Source organism: Bos taurus, chromosome 13, assembly GCF_002263795.3.
Source record: "Bos taurus isolate L1 Dominette 01449 registration number 42190680 breed Hereford chromosome 13, ARS-UCD2.0, whole genome shotgun sequence".
Taxonomy (NCBI): Eukaryota; Metazoa; Chordata; class Mammalia; order Artiodactyla; family Bovidae; genus Bos; species Bos taurus.
The window spans coordinates 42,926,683-42,948,904 of record NC_037340.1 but is presented as its reverse complement, the minus strand read 5'-3'; the positions used below and the strand labels follow the sequence as shown (position 1 = coordinate 42,948,904).

The window sequence follows — 22,222 nt, the reverse complement described above, 5'->3', positions numbered from 1 at the left end:
CCGTGCAAATCCCTGTGGCAGTTCTCCAAGGCCGTAGAGTGGATAAAGGTATGGGCTTTTGCCGTATCTTGCCAAAGATTCGCTGTAAAGTTTAATCCTATTAATGGTTTCACAACATGGCTGATCTAAATAGCTAAACAAAAGGAAATGAACATTAGAAAAGCACTCTGGTTTGCATTCCTCTGCTCAATTTAAAATTGTTATCTGAAAGGATTTCAATTCAATCCTTCCATATTTTACTTATAAGGCTCTAACACTAAACTGAAGCTCAACTTCTTTTTTATAGTATAATATAGCTATGTATTTGTTTTGTTAGAATTTCCACTCTGCAGAATTGGGAAATTCAGTGACAATTCCAAGAAAAATACAAATCTAAAAACCAGAAGACTTACTCATCAGTTCTGTAAAGTGCCAGGGCATGACCAGTAAAATCTATAACATCTTGGCCCAAGTCAAATTTCTTATACACCTCTCGCATTGATGTCTTCTTAGGATCAATGCCCTCAAAAGTTCGAGGATCGTTCTCATCAAAGTTGGCGACATATACCAGGAATTTTCTGAATCGACGTTTTTCAAACAGCCCCATTAGGCCTAAAAAAGAAATTTTCAAAAAGACACACTCACAAAAGGACACTGAAGAAAAGTAAGTGTGAGAGCAAAGTCTAAATATCCCATGTTGCTATCTTAGGCTCTTACAATGCAATGTGCAATTTAAAATACAGGAGTTTTAAAATAAATGAACTTTCTTTCTTTCTTAACCATTTCTTTAATATAAACGACAGTTTCGTAACACTATGAAATACACTGTCATAATTATGTAGTCCCTAAACTGTCCGACTCTTTTGTGACCCCAGTGACTGTAGCCCCCTGGGCTCCTCTGTCCATGGGATTCTTCAGGAAAGAATATGGAGTGGGTAGCCATTTCCTCCTCTAGGGAATCTTCCCGACCCAGGGATAGAACTAGAGTCTCCTACATTGGTGGGTGGACTCTACCACTGAGACAACTGGGCTTCCCATAATTACAACAGATCAGCTATTAAGTCTTCAATTCTACAATTACAAGTAATTATAACCAATAATTAATTAAATATAACAACTTTAATTATATTAGGTACAAATACAACTGTGAAAAACTATTACTCATGAAGGCATCTATCTGAATGTTCTTTCCACAACTCTGATCTGTATTCCAACTGCCTAAAATTCAAAATGCTCATTTTTTTCTTTTTCTGTATGCTAAGATACACTCTGGCATTTAATGGAAAAGCAGCTTAGATACCAAGAACAAAGTGTCCTCAAAGAAATTTAGATGCTGGTTACGCTTCCAGTCACTTTAATGAAGTCCTAGATAGATAGGCAGCTCACTGCTTTTTACACTAAAAAAGAGGTGAGGAGAAAGCTATGAACCACCATGAAAGAAGCTTTCAGCTCCTCCTGCCAGTCAGGATTCCCACTGCTGTGAACAGCTGGTAGAAAGACAAGGTCAAAACAGAACAAAGTTTCCTGGGTCCCTCTCCTGCTGCCCCTTTCTTAAACCATACAGCTGCTTAAAAAAAACAACTGGAGCTTTACATAAAAATTCTTAACCATTTCTTTTATATCCACTGACGGTTGAATATTTTGATACTTTAAACATTTTCCCCCCAAGACAACAGTTGAAATCAACAAAATTGAAAATTAAAATGATCATGAGACGATTCATGACACCTGACTACATTTAACCTTTTTAATCAATACTTATATAACTTAGCTTTTAAATTAAAAAAAAGTGGACAGAATGCATACACAATAAAAAGCATAAAGCTAAAAAGAAATATTCTATTATGCTACTTAAGACACAAGTATAGCCATCAGGGGAAGGTGTGAGAGCCAAAGAAAACACAAGTCACCACGCCAACGCACTTACAACTCAGGAGTCACTCTGGTGGACGCGTCTGTTGGAACCTAGAGCTCTTACCAATAGCTCACTGTGGAGTTACCACATAGCATCTTTTAAAATAAAAATGAAAATCTACTGCTTCCTTCAGTTCCCCATTCTTTTCTTTTCTCTTCTTTCCTCTTGATTCCTCTCCCTGCCTCCTCCAAGCCTTGAGACTGACAGGAGCCTCTCCCAACACAAAGGAGCCTCTCTAAGCTGCTCCTCCAGTCCTTATGTCAGAACCAAATCCCTGTGTGATCACCAACATCTGAGAGACCTGAGGCTCTGAAAAGGTCGTAATTTAAAAGATTCATGTACTATTTTCTACAGTATAATTTTTATAACAGCTACTTCTATATGACGACACCTTTACTGGTCACCCTATTTAAAACAGCAGCCCCGCCCACACCCTCTCCTTTCATCTCCACCACCATCTGATACGCTTTTATATCCGATTATATTACCAGCTGAAATGCTTCTCCTTATCATGCACAGCCAGCCTCCCACTAACGGAAGCACAAACAGGAAAAGCACTTGTTTACTTTTTTCTCCTCTGCTGCCCCCTCCCTACCCCAGACCTTCTTAGATGGGTCCCCGCCATGTAACAAGTGCCCGATAAATATCCACTCCAAATAATTAATATCCAATGGGAGTGAATATAAAAGAAGTTGACATTCATATACTGGACACACAATATACAAAGAAAATACTCAAAGTATATGATAAAGGGACTACAAAAACTCTTTTTCACACTTAGTCCATTGAGTTGTTGTGCCTTCACTTCATTTCAAATAGCTTTACCTTCTTTCATGCACTTGCACATTGAGATTTATTTGCCAAAACAGACACCTGTGTCAAGACAAAAGCTACAAAAATCTAGAGCAGTTTCAGGAGGAGAAAAGGAAAAAGCATTCCAATTAACAGGTGTAAGATTTGACAAGAGAATTAAGAAATGAAGCAGAAGGAATGTCACAGGAAAAGCAGAGACACGGCATGCGATGCGGCGTTCCAATGGTGGACCTCAACAGCCTCACCCCAGGTTGCAGCTGGCCCCGCAGTGGGCATACCTACCACCACCAGGAGCCCCCGGTCACTCGGCTCTGTGCTGTCAAAGGTGCCCCCGACAAACAGATGCCTCACAGCAGAAGAGTGAGAACAAGCAAGCTAAAGATTCAACTGAGGACACAAGGTTTTGCTGGGCACATTTCAAAGCTATTCAGGAAAATGTCTCAAACTTTTCTAAGTATCTGTGTTCAACATTACTCTAGAGGCCAAATATCTTTCTCGTTTACTTGACTAAAATAACATTTGACCAATGAACAAATACTTATTGAAACCTTGAGGTTTTAGTTGGCATTATGACCTACCACAAGAACCAACATTATATACAGCTCCTTAAAAACCCAACAAAAACTTAGGCTTCTTGTTGTTGTTCAGTCGCTCAGTCCTGCCTGACTCTCTGCAACCCCATGGACTACAGCACGCGAGACTCCTCGTCCTCCATTATCTCCACTTAGGCTATGTTAATAAAAATATATTGGCCAAGGAAAGTAAAGGTTCCACTGAAACTGAGTCGGCATACAACATTTGAAGCATCAGGTCTGGTCTGGCTCAATTCTATCTTATCTATGGTAATCTTGGCAAGTCAGAATTTTCAAAGAAAAGTGGCCAAGAGACCTAGACAACACATTATATGAGAAACAACCACAGGCACTGGAAATGTGCAGCACAGAGAAAAAAAGAATTCGAGGGTGTGTGCCAGTCATTAAAATATCTGAGGAACTATATATTTATATACTACATGGACTTCCCTGGTGGCTTAGATGGTAAAGAATCTGCCTGCAATGTGGGAGACCTAGGTTCAATCCCTGGATCAGAAGATCCCCTGGAAAAGGACATGGCTACCTACTCCAGTATTCTGGCCTGGAGAATTCCATGGACAGAGGAGCCTGGCGTGCTACAGTCCATGGGGTCGTACAGTCCATGGGGTGCAACACAGAGGAAAAAGAGAATTAGAGGCTGAGTGGCAGCTGTTAAAGTATCTGAGAAGCTATATATTTACATACTACATAGTTCAGTGGTTAAGTGTGGGGTTCTTGAGTCAGACAAATGTGGCTTCAAACTATTCTCACTAGTCATGAGCTATGAGATTCATGGGCTCTTTCACACCTGTATACCTCAGTGTTCCCTCATGTACATGCCAAGAATAGCACATCTCAGAGGGCTGTCGTGAAAGGCTATGTACAATCAACTTAGACAATACACACAAATAATTGTGCACAAGTGCCTGTACATAATGTTAGCTATTATTTAAGTATAAAACAATGGTTTTATCTTTCTCTTGAACTTCCCACCCTCTACACATTTCCAATCCTGTTTATTCATCCTGCCCTGAACTGTCCTGCCTGTCATTCCACCTTCAAAATCCTACCCATCAGTACAAACAGCTGACAATAAGGCAGCAATTTAGCAAATATTCATAATAATGTATGTTAAAACAGGTAAATCCTACTTGTATGTAAATTAAACCTCAATAAATCTAACCTTAAAAATATATAGATTAAATACATTTGCTTTTTTTTTAAATTTTTTTCAAATTAAATAATGAGTGTTATTTCTCTTATAATTTAAAAAACGTGAACATTCTGTAATTCAGCTGTAGCCATTACTTCCAGGTGACTTCTTCATTAGGTTTCAATTCCCTTTTATATAACAGACTCTTGTTCCAGAAGGCAGTTAGCTTTTCGTCATTCTTCCTATCCAGATCATATCCAAGACAAATCCCACAGGGACAAGTACATGTACCCAGTGGTCACGCACAACCTGAAGTAAGTCCATCATGAATGCTGCGGCCTCGGAGCCAACAACGACCCCACGACCAAGGACAGCGGCGAGCGCAGCCACTTTGCGCTGGAGGAAGCAGTGGCCTCCGGACCCATTTGCTTATTTTTATAAAAAGAAACATGAGGGGAAAAAAAAAAAAAAGAAACATGAGGATAAGTCAGAAATAAGTAAAAATGACCACCTAACAAAGTGGAAAGAATGGAATGGCAAAGGTAAGAACAAGACTCTAAATATATCTTTTAATATAACTTTGACTTTCAAGTCATGTAACTGTTTTACATATTTGAAAATATTAAGTCAAAAGGGAAAAATAAAACTCAAAAGGTTAAATCCTTCAACTTTTTTTAAACTAAGGAGGTGGTTGAAGCTATTAATATAGGTTAAGAGGCTCAAGAGAGTGTAAAACTTTTAAATAAAAAAATCGTACCACAAACGGTGTTTAAAAGAATTTTCAAACTCTTGGACTCTGATTTCTATGAGGACACTTTATTTACATCAGATGCACATCACTGACAAGACTGATTTCCAACCCAGGCTCACAGCAAGGACTCCGTCCACTCAAGCAGGAGCTGCTGCTTCCCCACCACCTGTCACTCCCAATCCAGCCCCTATCCTTAGTGCTAGTTTCTACTTTCTAACTACAGTGTCTTTCAACACTTTAGGCCCAATATTTTCTCCCCTAATAGTAAGAAGTAAATAAATGGAGTTAGAGGAACTGCCAAAAAAATTCCTGGAGAATTAACTGGCACTTTTCCTGTTCTCCAAAATCAAACCTTTCCCTCCTCTGAACTCCTAGAGCACTTAGAAAATTTATCTGCCTTCAGTTATACACACTGATCCTTCCTCAAACTGCTCATTCCTCATGGCAACAAAATCACCTTAAAAGGAAGGAAGGTCCTTTCTAGGGGTGTTTGCTATTTAGTAAGACTCAGAACAGAAGACGTTAACTCGGAATAAAATCACTCCATCCTCATTGGGAACTCCTAGGAACAGAGATGCTGGAGAGTGGGCACAGTACCAGGGACCGGACATGGCCCCAGGACAGCAGGCGGGACAGAGGCACTGGCAGTCAGCGCAGACGGCGATCAGCTCACGGGCTCTGCAGCAGCCTACCAGGGTTCCTGTGCCTTCGTGCCTCTCACTTCCTACGTCATTTCAGGCCTGAGGTTTCTCACCTATAAACTGGAAACCCTACCTCACGAAGGCTTCGCAATTCAGTAAGAATGTGAAGCGTCTCCCACAGAACCTAGCACACGGGAAACTCCACGAAACAGCAATGCATCTGAATTATTCATCTGAAAAGAGACACTAGACCCAGGAAGGCCCAGCTTCACCAGCAACAAGCTCCCAGATAAAAGCTCTCCGAGGCGTCAGAGGGGGAGGCACTTTTGAACATCTTGTTTACGGACATATTGTCAACTGCCGAGAATAACGTCTGGCACATAACAGACATCCAATGACTATGTTCAGGGGGTGAGTGGGGGCATGGCCAATGCAGGGGACTTTGAATTTTATCCCTAAGATCCCTTTCCACTATAAAGTTTTAATATTCTGTGAATATAAAATTACTTACTAGATGCCAGGGCTTCTGCTTCAGTGGAAGGAACCTTGTAGATCTTTCCTCCCTTATAAACAAAGCTCCCTTCAGTCACTTTGAAATCCAGATAGCGAGTAACCTCCGTAAAAAGCAGCATCTTAACCAGCTGACCTGTAGGAGTCACATAATTCAAACTGTTACTTACATCTTACTACTTTCAAAAGTTAGAAGTAGTTTACTGATACTAATGGCTTTCCAATTTTTTCTTCGCATCATCCATTAGCTCCTACAAAAGTCCTCAAAGCCATTTCTAATAGGACAATCAGAATGCAGACGTATTGTTTGGCAAATTTAGCCTTTTTTTCAAATGTTACAACTTCAAGGTGAATAACTTTATCAACTCGCTTTTGTAAAAATTATACAATAATTATTAGAAGTATGAGGTTTAGAATTACAGTACTATTACAAATAGGTCTGGGTTTCTTTAAGGTTCCTACTGCATATTAAAGAGAGGCAACTCAGGCAAAGTATTCCAGGAATTTGTGTTTTTCAGTTTCTAAGTCAATTTATATTTATTAAAATGAACACTAGTTTTGGATCAAGAAAAATCTAGGATAAACCAAAAGAAATTTTAGTATACTAGAAGTAGTAAACTTCTTTGAGAAACCAAACAAAATTATTTTAAAACTTATTTGAAAGGATAAACATATAAGGACAATCCAAAAAACTTTTTTTAGAATAAAAAAGTAATGAGGAAACCTTTATGCAGTCAGATATTTCAATATACTGTAAATTAATTAGTCCATAAATCAGTATAAAACAGAGACACACATATAAGAATTTAATATATGATGACAGTTTCCTAATCAGAGTAGAAAAGATATTATGATGCTGAGGGACAACTGATCAATTTGAAAATAAATTTCTATCCCTACTTCTCAAATAACGGGGTAATAAAATAAATTTATTCATTCGGTAAAATAGATGAACTTATTTCTACAGTGGAAAAAAGAAACCATAATACCATTAGAAGTAGCTATCAGAATTTGCAATTTTAAAGATAGCCTTTCAAATCAAAACCAGTAACAGAATGATCAACCAATGACTTCATGAAAACTAAACGCTTTTGTACAGAAATAAAACACAAGAATTACATGTAAGGCCAATGACAAACTGGAAAAGATACTTTCTGCTGCTTCTGCTAAATCGCTTCAGTCGTGTCCGACTCTGTGCAACCCCATAGAAGGCAGCCTACCAGGCTCCCCCGTCCCTGGGATTCTCCAGGCAAGAACACTGGAGTGGGTTGCCATTTCCTTCTCTAATGCATGAAAGCGAAAAGTGAAAGTGAAGTCGCTCAATCATGTCCGGCTCTTCGTGACCCCATGGACTGCAGCCTACCAGGCTCCTCCATCCAGGGGATTTTCCAGGCAAGAGTACTGTAGTGGGATGCCACTGCCTTTTCTGAAGATACTTTCAACATACTTTAAAAGGGCATTTAACAGCCTTTATAATGAGCTATTTTACATTAATAAAGAAAAACACAAAAATGTCTACAGAAAAATGTTAAAAGCAGAAAGCAATAAAGGGCATGAAAGCCAATGAACTAGAAATTTCACCCTCCAGTAAGCAGATATATATTAAAATTCCATTATTCCATCTTTTAGTATGACAAAATTCACAAAACCTAAAATGAATCATATCTGGGCATGGTAAAGGTATTGGGGAAGCGGCACAGTTTACCGGCGAAAGTAAAATCTGGCAATATAAAGGAAATGTCTTAAAGAGCCCTGCCTGAATCCCCATGCTGTACTTCCTGGAGTGGACAATGAGACTTATCTCTTCCACCACCCCACCCCACCCCACTTCCATCCCTCCCTCCCTCCCTCCCTCTCTCTCAAACATTCACAGTATAATGACTGAAAAAGATGTTACCTGGGAGGTGGGGGGGGGGGGGAACTGGTAGATTATACACCAAAATATTAACCATGTTTCAAGATGGTAAGATTTTGGTTATGCAAATTTTATTTCCTTTCTGCTCATCTGTGTTTTCTAATTTTAATTATTTAAGTAATAAACTTTTTGTATTTACAATTAACCTCAAGAAAATTCACTTATTTAAATCCAGGATTAAATTCAAATAAGATCTTTCCACTGAAACAAACTATAGAACACAAATTCCAAGGGGGAAGGGGCGGCGCAAACATTTTCACGGGACACAGACTACAATTTAGTTTTTCAAGCTCGTAGAAAAAGATGCTAAAACCACAGCAATTTATAGATACTTAGCTGCTCTAATTGAAAATATCAACAATCAAAATGAAAAAATAACAGTGAAAGCCTACAAACTAGAAAAATATTAAAATGGATGTTTCTGAAGGCCCAGTTATCTAAGATTGTCACCAAGTATCAAGAGGAAGTCTGTTACAAACACAATTTTGACGTGTATGATGCCAGAGCATAATTTTGTTTCTCCAAAACAAATTACTGATAAGTCAGTGCCTCCTCCCTCCATTCTTAACGTACTGACCCTTGAAGCCTTTAACGGACCCTATTACTCACCATACTGTTCCATTCAACAAAATCCACTTCCACCTACTCGGCATAATACTCTATTAAGAGTCAACGACTACTTTCTACTTTCAAATCGGAGTCAATGTCCTGTTACAAAGTTAAGTTGGAATTCTTTACCATTTGCCATAAGGAACTTGGGGATTAAGTCAACATTCCAGTCTCTTCCTCTGCCCATGGATGCTGGTGGAGCTCCGGGTATCTTAAATCTTTTGTATAACTAAAACCAAAACAAAAACACCCATAATGTGACAAAATTTAACTTTCATTATGCAACTACTTTTGATGAAGTGATTCTGATATAGCAAAATACCACCAACATGAGGTAAAGGACAACAAGGGCATTTCATTTTTACTCAGGCCACTTTGCAATATTCTAACACATCCACAAATTAAATACATTACTAAACTAATAAATGGTAAAATAAACATCGCAGAGGTGGTGTGTGTCTGCTCTTTACTAGCAAGAATGCAGAACAAACTGTTACTGAAGTACTAATTCTGCAAAGTTTGAGACTCTAGATAAAAAGCAGCTTGCAACTTAAAATTTAATATTCACTCAAACTCATGAATCCTATTGCTAAGGTGGAACAAAATAAACAAAGTTTGTATATATTCATTCAATAAAAACCCCAAGTGAGGGCCGCGGGGGGGACCCAAGTTCTCACATATATTACAAAAGAGGACAACTCAATCAAAAAATGGACAGAGGATAAGAACAGACATTTCTCCAAAAACATACAGATGGCCAAAATGCACATGATAAGATGTTCAACAACCAGAGAAATGCAAATCAAAACTGCATGAGGTATCATCTCACACTGGTCAGAATGGCCATTATCAGTAAGTCTACAAACAATAAATGCTGGAGAGGGTGTGGAGAAAAGGGATTCCTCCTACACTGCTGGGAGGAATGTAAATTGGTAAGGCCACTATGGAGAACAGTATGGAAGTTCCTTAAAAAACTAAAAATAACTACCATAAGGTTCAGCAATCCCATTCCTGCCCTTTCTAAATACAGCTTGTACATCTGAAGTTCTAGATTCTCATACTATTGAAGCATAGAAAAACGCGGTTAGAAAGAATACATTCACCCCAAAGTTCCTTATACCATGACTTACAATAGCCAGGACATGGAAACAAATGTCCATCGACAGAGGAAAGGATAAAGAAGATGCTTTACATATACATGATGGAGTATTATGCAGCCATAAAAAATGTTGTTGTTAATTGTTCAGTCCTTAAGTCATATCTGACTCTGCAACCCTATGAACTGCAGTAAGCCAGGCTTCCCTGTTCTTCACTATCTCCCAGAGTTTGCTCAAACTCATGTCCAATGAGTAAGGGATGCTACTGAACCATCTCATATTCTGCCACCTGCTTCTGCTCTTGCCCTCCATCTTTTCCAGCATCAGGGTCTTTTCCAACGAGCCAGCTCTTCATCAGGTGGCCAAAGTGGCTTCATCAGGAGCTTCAGCTTCAGCATCCGTTCTTTCAGATTTCCTTTAGGATTACTGGTTTGATCTCCCTGCTGTCCAAAGGACTCTCTAGCATCACAATTCAAAAAGCATCAATTCTTTGGTACTCAGCCTTCTTTATAGTCCAACTCTCACATCCATACATGACTACTGGAAAAACCATAGCTTTGACTATAAGGTCCTTTATCAGCAAAGTGATGGCTCTGATTTTAATATGCTGTCTAGGTTCATCATAGCTTTTCTTCCAAGGAGCAAGTATCTTAATTTTGTGGCTGCAGTCACTGTCCCCAGTGATTTTGGAGCTCAAGAAAATAAAATCTGTCATTATTTCCACTTTTTCCCCATCTGTTTGCCATGAAGTTAGGACCAGATGCCATGACCTCAGTTTCTGCATGTTGAGTATTAAGTCAGCTTTTTCATTCTCCTCTTTCACCTTCATCAAGAGGTTCTTTAGGGCCTCTCTGCTCTCTGCCATCAAAGTGATGTCATCTGTGTATCTAAGGTTATTGATATTTCTCCCAGCAATCTTGATTCCAGCTTGTGCTTCATCTAGCCCCACATTTTGCATGATGTACTCTGCACATAAGTTAAATAAGGTGGGTGATAACACACAGCCTTGATGTACTCCTTTCCCAATTTGGAATGTTGTTCTGTGTCCAGTTCTAACTGTTGTTTCTTGTCCTGCATACAGGTTTCTCAGGAGGCAGGTAAAGTGGTCTGGTATTCCCATCTCTAAGAATTTTCCACAGTTTGTTGCAAAGCACACAGTCAAAGGTTTGAGCATAGTCAAGGAAGCAGAAATAGATATTTTTCTGGAATTCTCTTGCTTTTTCTATGATCCAATGGATGTTTGCGATTTGATCTCTGGTTTCTCTGCCTTTTCTAAATCCAGCTCTTGATTCTCATACTATTGAAGCATAGCTTGAAGGATTTTGAGCATTACCTTGCTAGCATGTGAAATGAGGGCAATTATACAGTAGTTTGAATATTCTTTGTCATTGCCTTTCATTGGGACTGGACTGAAAACTGACCTTTTCCAGTCCCGCAACCACTGCTAAGTTTTCCAAATTGCTGGCATACCGAGTGCAGCATTTTAACAGCATCATCTTTTAGGATTTTAAATAGCTCAGCTGAAATTTAATGAAATTTGCAACAACATGGGATCAGCCAAAAAATAAATATGAAAAAGAATGTGTGCACATGGATATATACATATGTGTAACTGAATCACTCTGCTGTACAGCATAACTTAACACAACATTGTAAATCAACTATATTTCAATAAAATAAAAGGGCACTAAGCTTTGGAGTCATATAACCTGGGTTCTCTCAGCCCATCTCTGTGATTGAAAGCCCACAGAAACTATCTGCCATCCGAAAAAACAGGGATAAAATCTTTGAGTGGCTGTGATCAGCACTGGTGTGGCCCCCAAGCACCCCATCCAGTCTACACTCTATTACCTCCAAGGGACAACCGGTACCTGCTCCGAATGGCAACAGAGGTGACTATGAAACATTTCTTCTAAAAGCCCCAAATGAGGAGCTCCCCAAAATTAAGATGCTACAGATAATCTATTTAAAAAAACAGAACCGAAACCATTCATAAAAAGTAGAGATTCACAAGGAAAAGACTCGAAGCACAAAAGGCACCTTCATCCCCTCTAGTACTTACATCTTCCAGCGGTGTTATAGATGCACTCTCTCCTCCATAATACGGGTTTCTATCCATGTGAAGAACTTTCTTGCCATTCACTGACATTATACCTGACAGGATACATTCCTACAGGGAAAGCATAAACATCTTCAAAGGAAGGAAAAGTGCTATAGCATGTTTCAAACACAATTTTTTTAATAAGCCTGTCATTAAACATTCTTTTAGTAATTAATGCTTTTTGTACAGGCAATGTATGATGTAACTTTAAGGACAAACCCCTAAAACCACCAGAGTTCAAAGTGTGGTCAGTGGACTCCTCTGGGTCCCAAGGTTAAAACTATGTTCTTAACAACACTAAGACATTATTCATTTTTTCCCACTGTGTTACATTTGCAAGAGCAACGGTGGATAAAATGAAGGCAGTGGCTCCAACTGCACTAGTCATTATATTCTTCACCACAAGACACTCATAGTTTAAAAAAAACAAGGTCTGTTTCACTTAAAACTATCCTTGATGAAGCATAAAAAGTCACCTCTCTTAACACCCTCAAACACCCATCTTTTAAATATCCTGTGTAGCAAAATGGGAAGTATATATAAAGCAATGCTGGGTCTAGGAAAGCCTTTTGGGTGACTAACTCATAAGCTGAACTAGCTATGTTTTTCATGGATCACCATTTTTACTTGGACAAGTAACTGACTGACAAACTATGCTTACTCAGACTTAAGTACTGGGCAGACATTTTCACAAAAATGAATGTCAAGGAAAATTAACTGATAGTGTTTGCTGCCAATAACAAAAGCCAAAAATCTTTATTGAAAATTTGAATTTTAGGAAACTTATATCCATACCACACGCACGTCAGAGCCTTTCAGACAACATCAGTGACACTGCATGCATCCATGCTAAGTCACTTCAGCCGTGTCTGACTCTTTGCGACCCCACGGACTGTAGCCCACAAAGCTCCTCTGTCCATGGGATTCTCCAGGCAAGAATGCTGGAGTGGGTTGCCATGCCCTTCTTCAGGGTCAGTGACATTAACAAATATGAGTTTTTGATATTGCATAATGAAATGTGTCAACAATCCAGAAGATCTGCAACTTAGTAAACTAGTACTTCCCAAGTGACCAATGATGTTACAAAATCATACAGTGGGCTAATTCAAAGTTCAAGCTAGATTAATGTATTTTAATCTAATAGAGTATACAATGTTCAGTGATGTGGTTTCAAATTTCATATTGCAAATTAATCTTTAAAAAAACTTGCCACTTGTGTTTTGGTATAAATCAAAGCACAGCCACAACAATCTGAAAGGCTATTAAAATACTCCTCCTCCTTCCAACTACACATCTGTCTAAAGCCTGATTTTGTTCATGTGTGTGAATGCTTAAGGCACTTCTGTCATGTCAGACTCTTTGTGACCCCACGGACTATAGCCCACCAGGCTCCTCTGTCCATGGGATTCTCCAAGCAAGAATACTGAAGTGGGTTGCCATGCCCTCCTCCAGGGGATCTTCCTGACCCAGGGACTGAACCTGTGTCTCCCTGCACTGCAGGCAGATTCTTTACCACTGAGCCACCAGGGAGGCCAAATTTTCTTCATATACTTTAGCTAAGACAAAAACCATGAAAGACTGAACGCTGAAGCAGGTAAGGCATTTTTTTGTTTTAGAAAACAGTTATACTTCAAAATATTGTTTTTCACATTAACATATAGAGTTTATCTTTGTTACCTTTAAGTGAATTAATAAAAAATTTTTAACTTCTCAGCACTGATTTCTAATAGCATAAATATTGAGAGATACTCTTACAAACAAAAGCTCATCAGGGTCCTCAATTTTTAAGAGGAAGTAGATCCTGAGACCAAGAATTTGAAAACTAGAGCCCTAAATGAAGCATCCAGGAACCATCCAATTGATTAAACGATCACTCTCAGAAAAAAAGGTAAATAAAGAATGAGTATACTGAGACATATTAAATCAAGATGGGGAGAGAGGTTAAGAAAGAATCCAATTAATGAGAAGAAACAGAGACGGGATATACATTCACTCAAAACCATTATACCAGAGTTTAGGTGATAATAACTTTTTTTTTTTTTAAAGGACAAAGGTAATCCCCTGTAACTTTATAAATCCTAGTGCTTCTCAAATTTATCCAAGACTCCACACACAGGGAACAATCTCTTCCCTCTAAAAGCCTGACTCTGAAATCTTTATCTTAAAAAATTCATACACATTTCAAATTTTCCTCCATAATGTACTATTCATTTTAATATTTTTAAATATTTTAAATTAGTTACTATCAGGTTCAAATTTTACTCCAGGAGGGTGCATCTTTTTATATTTGGATCAAGAAACAACACATTTTGAGTACCCCAGTAGGCCACCTCTAGCCACAATCACTTCTCAGCCTCAGCCACGCTCATGACTTTTAAGAGCAAAGATTTGTTTTTCCAGAGTTTCTGAACTCTGAATAAATGGAATCTTGTAGTATACAACTTTTAGTCAACATCCATGATTTACTTGCAGTCTAAATTTTCTTACTCTTGCTATACAGCAGGGGTCCCCAAATATAGGAGCCAAATCCAGTCTGCAGGCTGTATTTATAACTGAAGTCTTCCTTATACCCGCGGCCATTCCTTTACACATCGGTTGCTTTCAGTGTACCACAACAGCACTGTAGTGTCGAAAACCACAGGGCCTGACAACCTACAATCTGACTTTGTGGACTTACACAGGTTTGCCTAACTCCACCAGCAGAGGATCTCACAGCGAGCTCCTGGCTTGGTCATCACCCCTGAATTTGTTAGAAATGTAAATCTGAAGTAGATTCTAAAAGTTTACTTTGCACCCACATCACCCTGACGCTTGTTAAAAGACTGCAAGACTCCCCACCCCCACAGAGCTTCTGAGCCAGCAGGTCCTCATGGAGCCTGAGAATCTGCATTTCTCACCAGCTCCCAGGTAACGTTAATACCCCTGCTCCAGGATCAATTTCAAGAATCCCGAGGAAAGCAGTGCTGCTCAAACTTTATTATCAAACACCCAGGGATCATGTTAAACTATAGACTTTGAATCCATGTATCTCGGGTGAGGCCTAACCTTCTGCATTTCTAGTAAGTTCTCAGGGTTTGCAGCATGGACCACACTACAGTAACAAAGTCATAGGAATCTACTGAATGACTACTCCTTACAGATATGCCACACTTACTCATCCATGCTACTACTGATGGACACTGGGATAGTTTCCAGTTTGGGGCTGTTACAAATAATGCTCTATCAACATTCTCAGTGTGTCTTTCTTACATGCATGCACTTGTTGGATATTTATCAAGGAGAGTAAAAATACTGCCAAACAGTTTTTCAAAATGGTTCTACCAATTTATACTTGTGCAAACAACACATGAAAGTTCCTGTTGTTTCATATCTTGCCCAACACTTGTGTTAAGTGTCTATTCATATTATTTGCTCATTTTTAAAATGGGCTCTTTTTTACTGTTATACAAAAATTCCTTATATACTCTAGATATTTTTAAATGCTTTAGTGGCTACATGTACTGCAGATATCTTCATCCACAGATTGACTTTTAACTTGATAAACAGAACTGAAGGTATTTTAACTGTAAAATTTAACTCCAGTATTATCCAAAGCAAGTCCCTTGCTTAAAAATCAAAAGAAGCAATAACATGTGATTCAACGTATTATATGAAAGTAGATGTAATATTTACAATCTCAGAAACAGATAATAGCATCAACAGAGGAAAACCAAATACTCATGTTTCCAGTCGACAAAAGCAGACTTCATGGTTCAACTTTCAGAAGCAAGATCACAGCAGCAACTTTGAGTGTTGCAGAGCTTCTATATATAACTTTTCACACTCCACTGCAAGTAAGCATGCCCCACTCCCTGGAACATGGCTCTAAAACAACCTCCGGAGACTGAGGCCTAATAAAGGACCCAATAATATAAAGATTCCACAGTCCAAAGAGCTGATACTAATTACCTTTAAAGAGCCTTGGAGCAAACACGATAAAAGCTGATTAATAAATTCGCAGGTTCACTGATTCTACTGAACTATCAATAAAAGACTGCTTCACACTGCCCAGAGAATACATAGTAGCACGACTGTGATACTTCAAACTTTACAACATGAAGTCATTAACTCACTGATAAAACATGAATCGTATCTGAGTACAGGGTATATATTAATGATCCCAAAACTTTAATACCCCGCTCCAGTCCTCTTGCCTGGAGAATCCCATGGACGGAGGAGCCTGGGAGGCTGCAGTCCATGGGGTCGCTAAGAGTTGGACACGACTGAGCGACTTCACTTTCACTTTTCACTTTCATGCATTGGAGAAGGAAATGGCAAACCACTCCAGTGTTCTTGCCTGGAGAATCCCAGGGACGGGGGGAGGCTCGTGGGCTGCCGTCTATGGGGTCGCACAGAGTCGGACGTGACTGAAGCGACTTAGCAGCATCAGTACGTTAACAATTCAAAATTAAAATTCACTACTACCACCTGGTGAATACAGAATAACAAGCAAAGTACAAAGTCAGAGAAACTACTCCAAATGAATTTCCTTTTTTCACACTAGAAAACCAGGACCATTCAACATCTATGTCAAGAATACTGATAACTTTTACCAGGAAACACATATGAATGGATGTTAACCAACACAGTTTTAAAACTAAAATGCTCCACATTTAATTTCAAACTCACCCAAAAGTGACCTGAAAAGTGAACGTGAAAGTTGCTCAGTCGTGTCCAACTCTTTGCGACCCCATGAACTATACACAGTCCATGAAATTCTCCAGGCCAGAATACTGGAGTGGGTAGCCTTTCCCTTCTCCAGGGGATCTTCCCCACTCAGGGATCGAACCAGGAGAATATACAGAGACTCAACCAAAATAATCAGAACTAAAAACCATCTTCAGAATCCAAGTTTTTGTTTTCTCGGTTTATTTATTTTTTGCTATTATGCCTTGTTTATCTTTTACTTCTAGGGCTGAGAGCATGTCAGGTACTCAATATGCATAAGTGAATGAATGAATGCATGCATGCACTAATGAGATGCACTAGGTAATCTCAAGCAATCTCAGGCAGGTCATTCACCGAACTGGGCTCAGGCCCAGAATCCAAGTTCTTTATGATAATGGCATCTTCATGCTGTCCTACGAAAAGAAGTAACCAGATTAAACAAAATGGTTAAAGTTCAGCTGCAGCAAAATTCTAGTCTCTGTAGATGTGTGGGTGTGGTAATGGTCAGGAAGAACCAATTAGCTATACTGCACCCAACCCCTGACCCCGGCCGCTTCCTACTTAAGGGCAACATAGGCTTGAAGAGAGCCAGACACTCTAAATTCTCCTGCATTTTAAATTTCTGGTATAATTAAAGCAGAAAAAAAAAAAATAGAAAGTAAAACCACACAAAAATGTGATCCGGAAAACAAGGTACCTAACAACTCATGTTAAAGAAAAGTGCCTTTTGAAAGCTACTTGTCTAGAAATATGAGAAAAATATACTAACCAGAAAACTTAAATCAGTTCACCTCAGCGGTATGTATCTTACAGCAATAACATAATAAAAATGAATGCCAGTGTTCAACAGAATGTTTCTTCAAATGTTTGTCAAAAGTCAATTTATCTTGAAATTTGGTTCTAATTATATCATTCCTGCTCAAATCCTCTCTTACTGGCTAGAAGATGAAATTCAAACTTCTGAGCCTGTCTTCAACATCCTTGGTGACATGCCTTCTTCCCAACTCCCTCATCCCCTAAACATAGGTTCTCTTCTAATACTGACTTACACTGCTCTCTCTGCCTAGAAAAATCATTCCTTGTGTTCAAAGCTTACCAGTATTTTTTAATCTTTTCCAGTATTGATCTCATTGATTTATAGCACTGTAAAGATGTAAAGCATAATGCTTTGAATTACAAACATCTTGAATATCACAGTAGTTTAGTGAACATCCATCACCTCATGTAGATACATCAAACAGAAAAACATGTTTCCTTGTGATTAGAATACTTAAAGATTTACTCTAACAGCTTTCACTTATAATGTACAGCAGTGGTCTCTTTATCATGTTACACATTACATCCCTAGTACTTAATTATCTTATAACTTAAGTTTGTACCTTATGATTACCTTCATCTAAACCCCCTCCCCTACCCTGCTTATTATGTTTTAAAGCCAACTTAAATACCTCCTTCTTTATGAAAGTTTTTGATTCCAGTATCAGAATTCCCCCTGAGAATTGAACTCTCTTAACAACACTTTCTCACATTAACTCGTATTATAGCTACCCCTCGTATGACAAGAAGCTACTCACAGACAGGTGTGTTTGCCTTTATACTGACCATAAACGAGCACAATGGCCATAGACATGTGAGCCACAGGTTTACCTAGTGGTCTTTCCAACCAACGTCTCACTACTACCTCAAAATGCTGATGTATGTCTGATTTACTTCTACTCTACTGGACCAGTATACTTGAGGCTGATTTAAAATACAGACTGCCTACACAGTATTTATACCTTTCAAAAATAAGACAACTGCATATATTGGTTCTGTGATCACTACTGCACTGGACAAAATGTCCTTTGTCCACAGAACTCTAATAGCAACGGCAAAGATTTTCAAGGAGCAAATACAAAAGGCAATTCAAGATTTTTTTAAAATCAGGTACAAAACCTCTTCGGCGTCACAAATTTTAATACAGAGAAAAGAGGAAAAGTATGTCTGGGATGTAAAACAACGTTTTAAACAAATAATGCTGAGAATAACCTGGTTAGAGATCACTAAAGTGTCTTTTTTGATTCACAGCTCCTTACGAAAACTACCATGCAGAAAAAAACACAAAATACCGCTGGGAAGCACAAGCAGCTGTGGAGCTAGCCGCCCTTGTTTTATTATGTATTACTATTTCTAAGACTAAGCACACAATTTCTAAGATTCATGAATTCATTGCCAAGGCCAAAGTCAATCAGATACAGCAAATCAGTGGTCAGAGGATGTCCATGGTCCCCAGTCTACTCATCAAAGTAAGCAAAGAGGGAAAAAAGGAAAAGTAGACTGTAGAACTACCTACCAAAGCCCAGCCGCCTAAGAGGACTTAGTAAGAAGGCCAAAGTTCCCAAAGAGCTCAGGAGGCCTCAATGGCTCCATTGTGTTACAGCAGTACTCAGTAATTAACCCTTCCTTTGTGAAATCTTGTTATCAGGTGTTCATTACATTCCTTAGTCTGTTAAGGAAGCTGTGATATCATTTGAAAGCTTTTTTCTAAAAATTATGGTTCTTTTGATTAATCTTTAATCCCCAGATCAATTCAACTTTTCCACTGTGCTGTCTTTAAACTGCTTCGGCTCATTGGGGAAAGTGGTGTTTCCCAACTATGTTTTATGGACTCTGGTTCTGAAAAGGCGCTTCTATGATTCAGTACATTTAAAAATACATTCCTCACTTACTATACCTCCAAAAAATGTTAGGGGTCTTTAAAGGGAAAACCATCAATTCCTTAAAATATTCAACTATATAGAACATTGCACTTCTCATAGACAGAATGAATATTTTGCTCTAGTTTATAGCAAACTGTTTTAACCCTTCTTTAAAGTTACTATCAATATTGGTGCACTAATATGACCGTATTTTAGACATAATAATCCATAAAAAGCAATGGCCACATTAGAAAAGAGAAACCCCAAAACTTCCTTACACTTTAAAAATAACAAGTTAATTGCACTAAAATTAACACACAAGAATCACGTAATATTTGGTATCCATAACTGACAACATATGCCTGTTTTCAGGTTCTTAAATCTCAGGCACTAAATATTTGTAAGTTAAAAATTAAGTAAATGGTATGTTGATATCAAATATTCAAATTATAAATTGAGGGTTTTTAACGTTGGTGGTCTCAAGCAATCGAAGTTCTCCTATCAATAAAAATGAGGGTAAAAGATTTACCATTATTAAAAGCATCCCATCATCACTACCACCAACGCCTGTAATACAACAGTAATGATATGATTGCTCCGAATTGATATAATTCCTAAAGAATATCTCGAAACAACACTCTAGGAAGGTTCACAGGAAATAGTTATCACAGCTATACAAATGACAGCAGAAATTGCTCTGATTTGTAAGTATGCACCTACCATTCATCAAAAAGGTCACAATTAATCCAAATGAAAATGTAAATAAGGTGCAACTTGGTTGTTACAGAGTTAAGACTGCCCGCTTTGATACAAAGTGATCCTTCTGAGCTAGGCATGTAGAAACCAGCATGAGAGGAAAAAAAGGAAAGGGGGAAAAAAAAAAAGAAAGAAACCTGCATGAGGAAGGATATGCATTCATTTGCCTATGTTTAACTGACCTAATCAAGAGCAAATCTGAAAGACCAGCAATAACGGCAGTAACACAGTGGAACTAACTGGCTCTAACAAAAGGCTGGTAGCAACAGTGCCCATTCCAACGGGCAAACTAAACTACTAAGCTCAGCTCAGAATCCCAATTAAGCACTTCGGAAACGGAAAGAAAAAAAAAACCCAATCCTGCAGTGGGTAGGCCTACTCATCATCCACCAGCCCACCAAAGAAATTCAACCCAATATCTCACATTCCATCATTCTCATCTATTTTGTACAATTTCCCAGCCAGTCCCGTCTTTTTCTGGACTGGTCAAACATAGTGAAGCATTCAGAAATGAGTATTACCCAACAAGCATCATAAATCACCATAAACAGAAAATAACATGCCAGCAAAGTATCACTGTAAGTTTCCAACAATTTTTTCCTAAGAATATTAGCCAAATGCAAGTTTCAGTTTTCTCTTGTCCAGAGAAATCTAAAATAGTTATTCTGGAATGCTACCTGAAAAAAAATTTTAAATCTTGAGAGATTACAATGCATTTCAACACATTTACATCAAATGACTCAGGACTTTGAGATCAGTTCATATGGAAAACACAAGATCAAAATCAGGGTTCATCTTCTAAAACGAAGCAGCCAGCCCCATGTCAGAATTTCAAATTTTCAAAAAACTTTTGATAAATGGAAACGGTCCTGTCTTCAAACAGAATTCTTTTGCAAGATGAGCTATCTTCATTTTCTTTTTAAAAGCACAGAAAAGAAGTACAACTCCTGCCTGCGTTATCTGCGGAATATCACCTGAAGTCCTCTGAGCAGACAGCTAGGAAAATACATTTACCACGGTGACAGGAACACCTGGCCTCTAGCAACCAACCAACTCATCATCAATTCCTTTTCTCAGGGGAAAAGGTTCAGAAGCGCTGAGGCGGTCAAGGACAGACCACACATAAGGCTGGCGAAAGCCAGGTGAGACCCATTTGGAGGAAAAATCATTTCCAATCCCATGGTCGTTCAAGTGAGATTGGGAGGGTGGTTACACAGGAATGGACAATGCTTCTCACCTGGGGTGGGGGAGGAGGCTAAGAAAACCAGTTTTCTCAAAAAAAAAAAAAAAAATTTAAGTTCACGGACCTGAATTACCTACCCAACAGCGGTTACCTGTGACTGGTCACCGAAACTGACTAGCAGCGGGGCCTGGAAGCTGAGAAGGAAACACCACCGGGCTAGGCTTCACCCTCCCCCACTCCTTTCCGTCTCCAGGCGCGAGAGGCCCTCGACCAACAAGGGAGGCGCAGCGACGCCGCAACCGGGGCTTTCTCGGCCTTGCCCTCCCCAGAGACCCTTGCTCGGCCGCCCCAACCGGTCCAGACACCTGCCCGGGCCGGGCTTTTGCACACCGCGGTGTCCCCTCCCCGCAGGCCCGGCTGCAGGCCCGGCCTGCCCGGAGAGATCCCGCCCGCCCCGGGAAGAGACCCCCGGCCTCGCGGCGCGGGGGGCGGGGAGAACAGGGCGAGCAGGGCCTGCGGCCGGCCCCCTCCCGGCCCCAGGCCGCCGCCCCTCCTCACCGTCAGGCCAGTGCCCAGCACGATCACGTCGTACTCCTCATTCATGGCGGGGCCGGGCGCGGACGGAGACCCAGAGAAGGCTCAGAGCTCTAGGGGTCTGGGGCTACGGCTGCCCCGAGGAGGAGGCGGACGGCGGGGCGAGCACTCAGGCCAGAAGGGGCACGAGGGAAAACGGAAGCGGAGGCAGAGACTACACGCAGCTGTGGATCGGGGAGCCGGCCGTCACCTCAGACGGGAAGAGAAGAACGGGGCGGGGAGGGTAGGGAAGGCTGCGAGGGAGAGAG

At 39.6% G+C, this 22,222-nt stretch overlaps 1 protein-coding gene and 1 pseudogene across 1 annotated transcript in view; both read right to left on the bottom strand.

Moving 5' to 3' along the window:
• Positions 1-22,222, bottom strand: part of GDI2 (GDP dissociation inhibitor 2) — a 28,650-nt gene extending 6,428 nt beyond the window's left edge. Inside the window, exons 1-6 of the mRNA NM_001033762.2 lie at positions 21,939-22,222; positions 12,018-12,125; positions 8,988-9,087; positions 6,336-6,470; positions 393-591; positions 2-133 (exon numbers count right to left, since the gene is read on the bottom strand). Of these exons, the coding sequence (NP_001028934.1) occupies positions 2-133; positions 393-591; positions 6,336-6,470; positions 8,988-9,087; positions 12,018-12,125; positions 21,939-21,983 (719 nt within the window). The 5' untranslated portion in view covers positions 21,984-22,222. The remainder of the gene's footprint in view (position 1; positions 134-392; positions 592-6,335; positions 6,471-8,987; positions 9,088-12,017; positions 12,126-21,938) is intronic.
• LOC132346906 (NADH dehydrogenase [ubiquinone] 1 beta subcomplex subunit 1-like) lies at positions 598-4,807 on the bottom strand (annotated as a pseudogene).